The 10,771-nt window shown below is 49.0% G+C and overlaps 2 protein-coding genes across 2 annotated transcripts in view; one reads left to right on the forward strand and one right to left on the reverse strand.

The window, feature by feature from the left end:
• The window catches only part of Plekhg2 (pleckstrin homology and RhoGEF domain containing G2), a 9,454-nt gene extending 9,219 nt beyond the window's left edge, over positions 1-235 (forward strand). Inside the window, 1 exon segment of the mRNA XM_033765988.1 lies at positions 3-235. Coding sequence (XP_033621879.1) covers positions 3-188 — 186 coding nt within the window. The 3' untranslated portion in view covers positions 189-235.
• A 5,202-nt stretch (positions 236-5,437) lies between these two features.
• On the reverse strand, positions 5,438-7,735 carry Rps16 (ribosomal protein S16). Its single transcript, XM_010614511.3, has 5 exons — positions 7,673-7,735; positions 7,436-7,537; positions 5,906-6,002; positions 5,753-5,800; positions 5,438-5,663 (listed from the first exon to the last, which is right to left on the reverse strand). The coding sequence occupies exons 1-5, from the start codon at positions 7,718-7,720 to the stop codon at positions 5,518-5,520; spliced, it is 441 nt and encodes a 146-aa protein (XP_010612813.1). The 5' UTR covers positions 7,721-7,735; the 3' UTR covers positions 5,438-5,517.
• Between the last annotated feature and the right edge of the window lie 3,036 nt (positions 7,736-10,771).

The raw sequence follows: 10,771 nt of genomic DNA on the forward strand, positions 1-10,771 counted from the left end.
CTTCACCCCCACCCCAGCCCCCACCACCCCCTGCCAGGCGGCTCAGCTATGCCACCACAGTCAGCATCCAAGTGGGCGGTGGGGGGCGGCTGCGGCCAGCCAAGACCCAGGTCAGGTTGAACCACCCTGCTCTCTTGGCCCCCCACTCAGGGGCCTGCGGGCCTTCACAGGGCCCAGGGGGCTCCTGAGGCCCCTTCCTTTAGTGATTTAGGACATCAGGCTTCCCAAAAAGCCACGGCTTCAACTAGTGCCACACACTCCTGAATTTCACCCAGAATTCCCGACACGGGTCCAGAAGTGGCTGTCGCTTTCTTGTCCCTCGGATCTGTTTTCCCAAATGGCCCTTCTTGCTTTGATCCAACAGGGATGAGGAAGGGCACATCATTAATATTTTGTTAAGTAATACAGGGTTATGTGTTTTTCCTTTCTGATGTTTGTGGAGAGAGTGACAAGACTGGGAAAAGGTGATGCATGAATCACTGGTTCTGAGAACTGGACAGATCTCAGTCTTTGATACTTACTAGAAACTACACCTACTGCAGTTTCGGGTGCATTTTCAAAGCGCTTATGAACTGCTGATCAGGAATTTAAGGTTAAGTCTCTCCCAGCTGGGAAGTGGCTCAGTAGAAAAGCACTTACCAACAAGTACAAGGTGCTAGGTTCATACCCAGTACTGAAAAAAAGGCCCTATAGTTCCCAGCACTCCAGAGGCTGAGGCAGGAGGGTCCCTGTGAATTCAAGGCCAGCCTGGGCTACATAGCAAAACTCTCAAAAAATGAGAAGGGGTGGGCGCTTACTCCAAGTAGACTCCTTGAAGTCCATTTTCTTACCAACTTAAGTACCCAACTCATGTCCCACAATTATTCATCTCATGCCCAGCTGTTGCTCCATCTGTTCTCCCCTCTGGTGTATAACTCTCCGTCTTCCTAACTACTATCCTTTGCTTGTCCCACTTTCTCTGCTGTTTTACTCTTCCATCCTTTCCCCACATAGCATTCTATTCCCCATCAGCCCATTCATCCACCCAACATTCTACCTGTCCCTCTCCATCTGGCTCCACCCCTCCACTTCTGTCTCTGTCCCTCTGTCATTTAGTCACTCATACACCTCATTCACCCATTTTCAAATCCCTCCCCATTTGGGTTCTGGGTCTTGATATGCGGAGCTTCAGAGACAGTTCCGTGCTAACCAGGGTGGATCGGGTCTGGGGCTCTGGTGTGCCTTGGCAGTCCCTCCCCAGCCACATGAATATCCCAATTCTTGTGCCTTCCCACACACATCATATCCTTCACCCCCTCCTTTGGGACTGCAACAATTCCTCAACGTGCTCCCTCCCACAAATGACTCGGGTCTTAGACAAAAGGCTTTTATGGTAGGCTGCTCTGCCCCCTCCTTCCTGCAGTGGTGGGCTCTGTACTGCGCATAATTTAAGCAGTTTAGTGATAATATCAGCTGCTTCTATGAAACACAACATCTTGGTGTTTTAGCACACTAATTTTCCCTAGAATTCTCTGAGGCACCTCTGAGTCGTAGTACATTCAAGTCCCATCTTTCTCCTGGGTGTGCCTGAATCCAGCGTCCAGGGAGTATCCCCTCTCGCTCCCCAGATGTGCCCGAGCCTCTGGGTCAGCAAGGGCGCAATTCAGATCACAGGGCCCCCGGGACCTAGCCTCAGCCTATTGAATCGGACCCTCCAGAGCAGAGCCTGGGAATCTGAATGTTACCATCTGGCTAGTGGCAAAAAGCTGGCTGCGTACTAGCTGCATACCATGAGCATTCCAATCAGTTTTCTGTGAGCTTATCCACTTTGGGTCTTCACAATATCCCTAAAAGGCAAGTGAGGGTGTGTTTTCATTGGTTCTTGTTTTGTTTTGGGTCCGTGCTGGGAATCAAACCCAGAGCTTCTTTTGCTAGACAAGCTATGTCCCCAGCCCCCATGAGGGTGGCTTAATATCTCTAAGGAGGCACAGAGAAAGGGACCTTCCTAGTCCCACAGCTAGGAAAGGCTAGAAATGGACCAAGCCTTGCTCCAGTCTGTGCTATCAGATTTGAGTGCCTTTCCAGGACCAAGTGCTTAAGGGAAGCATTTCCTGGGCCCCGTTAGCGTGTAGCCTGTTGCTTGCTGGGGCCCATGTGATTCAGCTGAGTTAGCCAGCCAGCACAGGCCTAGCTCAATAAATGTTCGTTGATGGCTTCTACTTCTTGTTTATCGAGTGACTGCAGCGCAGCAGGGCCTGGGCTGAGTCCTGGGGCCCACAGTAGCTGAGGTGGCCTCCTCAGCCTACAGTGACTAAGGACTCCAGGCTGCCTCCCAGGGTCAGGACTGAGGCTGGCCCTCCCCTCCTCCACCCGGCTGCACATTCCCAGCCTCCCCCAGCTGTACATTCCCAGCTGAAGAGCAGTTCCCAGCCTGGCCTGGGCTCCCAGCGGCGCCGGAATTCCCGGTATTCGAGGAGGCTGGGAGGAAAAAGGGGCTGTCTACTCCAGGCCAGGAGTGGCTAAGGAGAGGCGGGCTCCCTCTCCAGATGTGTCCCAGCTGTGCTTCTGGGAAGGAGCCAGGAGCCTCAATAAAGTGGTCTCTGAGCCCAGTAGGAAAACCATGGCCCCAGGCCTATCTAGCTCAGTCCCTCCTTCGGCTATCTGAGTTCCACCCCTCCCTCCTGCCCAGTGTCTACCTCTGTTTCATGACCCCAGTTCCTATTCCCTCTGGCATTGCCTTTACTGGCCAATCATCTGCCTGCTGAGGCGGCTTTTTTAGAGCTATGGCTAGGACTGAAAGAGAAGGTGAAGGTAGTTGCAGTGGTGTGTGCCTCTAGTCCTAGCACTCAGGAGGCTGAGGCAGGAGGGTCACTTGAACCCAGGAATTAAGAGGCAAGCGTGGCAAGCTGAGCAACACAGTGAGAACTCATTTCAAAACAAAGGTTGGGGGCAAGAGCGGTGCCCACTGCCCCCCTTACTTAGTTAACTCACTCCCCTGTGTACTCAGTCAGTGCTGTCCCAGCTTTCCTCAACAACATTGTTCTGACAGCCCAGCTTGGTGGCCACATGGGACTCCTGTCTGGGGAAGGACCACTAGACAGTGAATGTCAAGCTGGGAAACTGTCCCCTCAGTTTATTTTCAAGCAGTTCCTCCAGCAATCTGAAAGGCTGACTCTGGAAGATTTCCACTGTCCCAACAGCAAAGCAAGCTCAGACGGCCTCTGGCTCCCTGGCTATGAGATCACTTCCACCAACCCCTCCTCCTCCAGCAACACCATTTCAGGACTTCTTGGAAGACGGGAAGTTGGTATGGTTACTGCAGGGTCCCCACATGGCACAGCAGAGGTGTTCTGAAGAATGAAGTTAATGGTCAGACGGTCTGACTGATCCAACCTCAGATGTCATCTTCCCTGGGAGCCCACTGAATCCATGGGGCTGGGTCAGGTACCTCTTGTGGGCCCCACTATCCACTGTACTTCTCAAAAGCGGACAACTCTGACCAGATGGCCCCCAAACTGTAGGGCTGGGACAGGCCCTTTTGGACAATCTGCGACTGCCTAACATAGTAACAACTGCCTTAGCTGACCACCCAGCTCAACGTTACTTCCATTTTTCGGTTTTTCTTTTTTTCTCCAAAAGGAGGAAAAACCTACAGGTGATTTAATCCACAGCAACATACTGCTAGGTGTTCCCCACATGCTGGGCAATTTATCAAGACCCTGTCTCAAAAAAACCAAGCACAGTGGGCACTCCTGTAATCCCAACACTTGGAAGGCTGAGGCAGGAGGATCACCTTGTGTTCAAGGCCAGCCTGAAGTGCATAGTGAGGCCTTCTCAAAAAAATTAAAAGAAGGGCTGGGGATGTAGCTCAGTGTGAAGACTCTAGGTTAAATCCCTGGTATAAAATACACAAGTTTTTGGCCAGGAATGGTAGTACATGCCTACAATCCTATCATCACAAAGGCTGAGGCAGGAGGATCCAAGACCAACCTGGGCTACAGTGAATTCAAAACCAGTCTGAACTGCATAGCAAGACCGTTTCAAAAATTCAAACAAGGGGGCTGGGGATTTAGCTCAGTGGTTCTGCTGCCTGCCTCATAAGCACAAGGACCGGAGGTTTGATCCCCAGTAACCCCTACCCAAGAAAATTTAAAACAGGGCTGGGCATGGCCCTCAGTTCTAAACTGCTGACTTCACAGATCCTATTCAGACCATTTGTCCTTGGTTTCTTTGTATTAAAGATTGCTGTTGACCTTACACACTTCCTCTGTTCTTCCTGCCATGAACATAGCAATGGGGCTGGGTGTGGTGGTACATGCTACAGACCCAGAACTAGTGAGGGTGAGACAGGATCACTTGAGCCCAGGAGTTTAAGGTTGGCCTGGGCAACATAGTTGAGACAGTTCCTTAAAAAAACAAACAAAAAAAACCCAAAAGAAAACCAGAAAAGCTGGCACTGGGCATAGAGGGAGAGAGGTTTCTTAGCATCTGTAAGGCTCTAGCAGTGAACAAAAACAGCAGCAAAGGAAACCAGGGGTGGAAACTGTAGTGTTAAGCCTGTAATCCCAACAGTGGAGAGGCTGAGGCAAGGTCATTGAGAGTTCAAGGCCAGAGACCCTATCTAGAAAAAACAGCAGCCAAGGAAATAAAAACAATGGACAGTGCTGGGTGTGGTGACGCCTGCCTGCTTATAGCCCCAACTACTTGGGAGACTGAGGCAGATTGCAGAATTTAAGCCTACCCAGGGCAACTCAGTGAGACACACCCCCCGCTCCAAATAAAAAGCTAGGGTATGATAGTATATGCCTGTAATCCCAGCACTCTGAGGACGAGAGACAGGAAGATCACAAATTCAAGCCCAGCAGGGCAATTTAGTATAATTGTCTCAAAAGTAAGAAATGGCTATGGATGTAGCTCAGGGCGAAGGACTAGAACCACAAAAACAAAGTGCAAAAGGACTGAGAATGTAGCTCAGTGTGTGAAGGCACAGAGTTCAATCTCCATCACCACAAACTACTTAACTGAAGTTTAACATGGGCTGGGCGTACACACTCACTTATCTTACAAATTTGATAGCCACCAACCGTGTACAACCACTGCTACCCTGGCTATGCCTGCGCACTACAGACCCTACAGGAGGGGGAGGGAAACAGACTGGGTCCCATCTGCTACTGCCACCAGCCTACACTTCTGGAAGGGCTAAAATCAAGACTGACAATGGCCACAGACTTTTCTTTCTTTCTTTTTTTTTGGTACTGGCGATCGAACTTGGGCCCTTGCGCTTGCAAGGCAGGTAGCAGAACCACTGAGCTAAACTGCCAGCCCTCATAGACCTTTGCTGTATACCATTTTTTTTGTACAGGAGATCAAACTCAGGACCTTGAGCTTACGAGGCAGGCGTGGTGCCATGGAGCTAAATCCCCAGCCCTCTTCTATACCATCTAATCAGAGATCTACTACCAGAGACGGTGGAACAGTCCTTGCAACGTTAAAATTCCGTGTTTATTACAAAGGTCAATGCCAATTCTTATGATGAGCTTATCGGTAGGATTTTTGGTAACGAGCACGGGCACCAGGGCCTCCAAACTTTTTGGATTCGCAGCGACGGGGATCAGCCACGAGCAGGGTCCGATCGTACTGGATGAGAATATCTTTGATCTCCTTCTTGGAAGCCTCATCAACATCTGGAGATGAGAAATGGTGAATATTTAGATAATCTCAATGCCTGACTTGTGCCCAACCCACCTACTAATAAGGACTCACTTGTACTTACATTTCTGGTAATAGGCTACTAGGGCTTTAGAGATGGACTGGCGAATAGCTACAAGGAAGTAGGAAAAAGGTACATCAACTTTGAGAAGGCCCGAGACTAAGGCCTTGAACCCGGGGCCATTTCACAACTGTGTGCCCAGGTCCTGGGACTCACCGTAAATCTGGGCCACATGACCACCACCCTTCACACGGACACGGATGTCAACACCAGCAAACCGCTCCTTCCCCAGAAGGAGAACAGGCTCCAGTAACTAGGGAGACAGGGATAAACACGGCTTTTAAGTCACATTACTGGGAATTCCACTTTATCTCTGTGTGACTATTGCCAACACCAGCCTCAATAAACAAATGGAAGGGGGGTGAGGATGTCACCACACTGCAGCCTCTGCCATATTCTTCTCATCCCAGCTCTATGCCCTTCTCCAGTGACTGTTTGGATACCTCTGTTTTATCTAATTTTGATCTCAGCTCACAGGATCTCCCCTTTACTCCCCCATTCCCAAGCCTTCTCTGGGCTCCAGGTCCCAGCCGAGATCACTTGGACTAGTTTCTGGTACTTGGTCCATCTGGGACACAGGACCCATCTTTTCACTAATTTGAGAGCTCAGTGAGAGCAGGGCACAGGGTCACCTGGGTTAGGGCTATGTCCCCAAAGCTGAACACAAGACTATAAACACATATGCTTCAAATAGCCAATAACAACCCCAATATTCAGTATCTGCTATACAAAAGAATCTCAAATACTCTCCTGCTGAATTCTAACTCATACTGCAACGTTAAGACGCTTTCCATTCACAGCCTAAGAAAAGGAGAGGTCCAAACAGGGAGCAGAGAACTAACTACCTTACACAGCCAACCATTTAAAAAGACCTCAGAAGCCGGGCGTGGTGGCGCAAGCCTGTAATCCCAGCACTCGGGAGGCTGAGGCAGGAGGATCACTGAGTTCAAGACCAGCCTGGGATACACCGTGAGTTCCAGGGCAGTCTCAACTACATAGTGAGACCCTATCTCAAAAAAAAAAAAAATAAGTAAGTAAGTAAATAAATAAATAAATAAATAAATAAATAAATAAATAAATAAATAAATAAATAAATAAATAAATAAATAAATAAATAAATAAATAAATAAATAAATAAAAAAAATTTAAAAGACCTCAGGCCTGGGGATTTAGCTCAGTGGCTCAGCACCTGTCTCACAAGTACAAGGTTCTGAGTTAAATCCCCATTACGTGGGGAAGGGGGAAATAAAATAAAATAGATCTCAATACTCTTGTCCTTCTAATACCATCTACTACCTACCGTTCAGACCCTACTTCAGAAATTTAAGATTTATCAGGACAATCCTTGTCCTTGTCCTCAGATAACCAATATTCCTAAGAGAGGAAAACAAATCAGTCCTCACAAGCTCACTGTTTCCCTTGCTACCTGGTCCCTTCAGTTGGGTCAGCTCCGAAATATCTGTTTTCAAAGTATCCACTTAAACTTCAACGCCCACGTTTCACTTTCCCACCTCGCCTTTCACATCTTCCAAACCCAGGCCCAGCTATATTACTAAGTACATTTTTCTTCCCCCAAGTCAGCTTCTAAGCATCCATTTATCAACACTGGCGCCCTCAGCTTCCAACATCTGCAGCATTTCCTCTCCCAAGAGCTCTCCACTCCACGCCAGTCTCTGATCCCAGTACCTTGTACTGCAGCGTTCGCGGCTCGATCATCTCCAGGGGACGTCCGTTCACTTTGATGAGACCATTGCCCCGTTTGCAGTGTGCCACAGCTGTGGCCGTCTTCTGTAAAAAGGGAAGAGATAGAGGGCCCATGTGAGATTTGGGGCCCGGCTGTCAGGGAGACACCAGTCCCTTTGCCCATTGGCCTCCGCCACACCCCGGCGACCCCGGATCTCACCGATCCAGCGCCTGGCCTACCTTGCGACCGAAGACTTGCACGGACTGCAGCGGACCCTTGGACGGCATGGTTGCTAAAGTAGACTAGAGGTCCACACCGCGCGGCGCCGCAACCGGAAAAAGGAAGATCGGGGCCGCCCAAACTGCTTTTCAGGGCCTGCGCATGCGTCTTGTGCGCCACATCACGACAGGAGGGAGCTTTACGGCTCACCTTGTTGCGGGGGCGGGGCCTCAGGGAGCTGCAGGAAGGGCGTGCGGGAGAGGAGAGGGCGGGCCTGGTGGGGGGCGGGCGGTGGAGTTGGTGCGCTGAAGAGCGGAGAGGCCGGGCAAGCTTTTGGTAGCTGTTTTAGGTTTCCGCCAGCTCTCATTAGCCTTTCGGCTGTTTTACTCCCCCTTCTCCCCTCTCTAAGTCGATTCTCAGCTTTCTATCCAGGCAATGTGCTTCCCCTCGGGACTCCCTTCTAGAATCCGCGTCAGAGTCCGCTGTGGGGGAAGTCAGCCGCGAGAAATCAAGCCCGATTCCCAGAATCACAGCTCCCAGAACCCACTTTTTTAGGATCTTCTTCTATTCTTTTCCCCCTCAGAGCTCCCTCCCCTAATTCTAGCTTCCACCAGAATTTCTTTCATTTTCCTCTCTTCGGGAACCTGGTCTCCAGAATCCTTCACCCGGAGACCCCCTCAGATCTCTCTTCAGAGCCTGCAACCTAGACTCTTTTTTTCTCCCCTGCACTCAGGCTCTTTTTCCCCGAACCTAGTCACCACCCCAGCGTTCTCCCCAGCCAAGGAGTTTTCCCCCATCACCAGGGGTAGAGTTTGCCAGTTTCTCTGGCAGCTAAGATCTGAGATTTTTGCCTTCTCAGAGAGAGTGGCGACCAGGTGAAGATCAGAGGTGGGAATTGCCATGAATCAGTCCAGCCTGGGCTACAAAGACCCTGTTTTAAAAAACCAAAACAAGTAAAAGATCAGAGGGCAGGGTGGAGGCCACAGGAATGATCTTCCTGCCTCAGCCTCCTGAGTGTTGGGATTACAAACTATGCCACCACACCAGATTTATCCTGAACATTATGAATTGCACACTTGTCAATTTCCAGCAGGTGGCAGTAAAGTATCTTGTTCTAATAAGATCGAGGCAGTATTTTTTTTATTTTTATTTATTTATTTATTTATTTTTGGTTTTTTGAGACAGAGTCTTACTATGTAGTTGAAAGTGATCTGGAGCTCACTATGTAGGAACTCACAGCGATCCTCCTGCCTCAGCCTCCCGAGTGCTAGGATTACAGGCATGCTCTACCACGCCCGCCTCAAGGCAGTATTTTAAGGAAGGAATGTCTTTTTATTCTTATATTTTCATTTTTCTAAGATTGGGTCTTGCTGTGTTTCCCAGGCTAGCCTTGAACTCCTAGACTCAAAGGATCTCTTGCCTCAGTCTCCCAGGTAGCTGGGACAATAGGTCAGGTGGAAGAAGTGTCTTTTTGTAACTTGCACATCTTTACAATATGGGCCAGTGTCAGCCATTAGATTAGGATAGAGGTATTTGGAGTCCCCCCCCCTTTTTGGTACTGGGGATTGATCTTGGGATCTTGCATTTGTGAGACAGGTGGTGGTACCACTGAGTTAAAACCTTGGGCCCTGGAGCTCCATTTTGGAGATGAAGAAACTGAAGTATAGAGATATGAAGAGGCTTGTCACGAAGCAGAAACCTTGGAGATGGTCACTTGGCCCCAGAGATATGTCTTGCTGAGACTCTAGGCTGCTTCAGGCTGGAGCTGTCCACGATTGAGTGAGGATGGCCCATCTCTGGGGGCTTCGGTGTTCTGGCTACAGAGCCTGTTGGATACCCTGGCATTCTCCCTCTGGCCAAATTCTTGGAGTTATTACAGGGGCTTGTGATTGGCACCTTCCGGCAATGTGGGCTTTGGAGGACAGAGACTCCTAGGCACTCAGCCTCAGCTCCCAAACCCTAAGCCACCCATTCCTTCTACACCAGAGGAGCCCATCTGGAGCTCCAGTTGCCAAGGGAAGAGGTGAGGAGGAAAACAGGCGGTGAAATCCGAAGTTTAAGACTGACCTCCGGGGACAGGGAGTTAGATAAATTGTCCCCATCTTCTCTCCCAGGAAGGGACAGAGCAGTGCACAGGTGTCCTCTAATCTTATCCCTGTCCCTTGAGGTCTGTGGCTCACATCCCTGGCTGTGAGTAATTATCCCTAGAGAATTTTGAAGTACTATTGAAGGCCAGGGCTCTGCCCAGAGAATTTCATAATTGGTGTCTGGAGGGATCTGGACACACACACACATACAGGCACACACACACATTATTTTTAGAAAATTCATTGATGTTGACTAATTTGACAAATATTTTTAAATTACTCTTTTTTTTTTTCTTTCTCCTGGCTGGGATTGAACTCATGACCCTGACTGTCTCAACCTCCTAAGTGCTGGGATTACAGGCATGGGACTCCATGCCTGGTTTATAATCTGCATTTAAAACACAGGCCAGGGATTTAGCTCAGTGGTGTGGCTGCCTGCCTTGAAAGCACAAAGTCCCGAGTTTGATCCCTGGTACAACAAAACAAAACCAACTAAACTGTTATTGAGGCCTAATTTATGTACAGTGAAGGGCACCTATTAGGTGCACCTTCCAGTGAGTGCTGATAAATACATCCACGTCACCAAGTTTCCATCACCCCTGGTGTTCCCAGTTGGTCTCCACCTTTAACTCCAGACACCCACTAATCAGATGTCTGTGTAGATTGGTTTTGCTTGCTCTAGAGTTTCATATGAATGGAATTATTCAGCATATATCCGGTGTGTGTGGTCTCCAGTTTCTGGCTATTATGTCTCTATTTATCTTCTGTTTCTCCTCAAGTACAATATTCTAATGTGCTGCCAGGTCTGGGAGCTGAGACCCACTGATAAATGGAGGAAGATCTATGGGAAGGAAAATCCCTCTTGTAGCAATGTAAGTGTCATTTGGTGTGTAGAATCATTTACTTATTTATTTCAGATTAATTTAGATTTCATTATTTAGAGTTAAACCCATGAACTTCACACTGAGCCACTCACCCCTCACCACCTTTCTCCCCTTCTCCCTCTCCCTCCCTGTTTTTTTTTTTTTTTTT

This window comes from Fukomys damarensis, unplaced genomic scaffold (assembly GCF_012274545.1).
Source record: "Fukomys damarensis isolate Sample0158 unplaced genomic scaffold, DMR_v1.0_HiC HiC_scaffold_19, whole genome shotgun sequence".
Classification (NCBI taxonomy): Eukaryota; Metazoa; Chordata; class Mammalia; order Rodentia; family Bathyergidae; genus Fukomys; species Fukomys damarensis.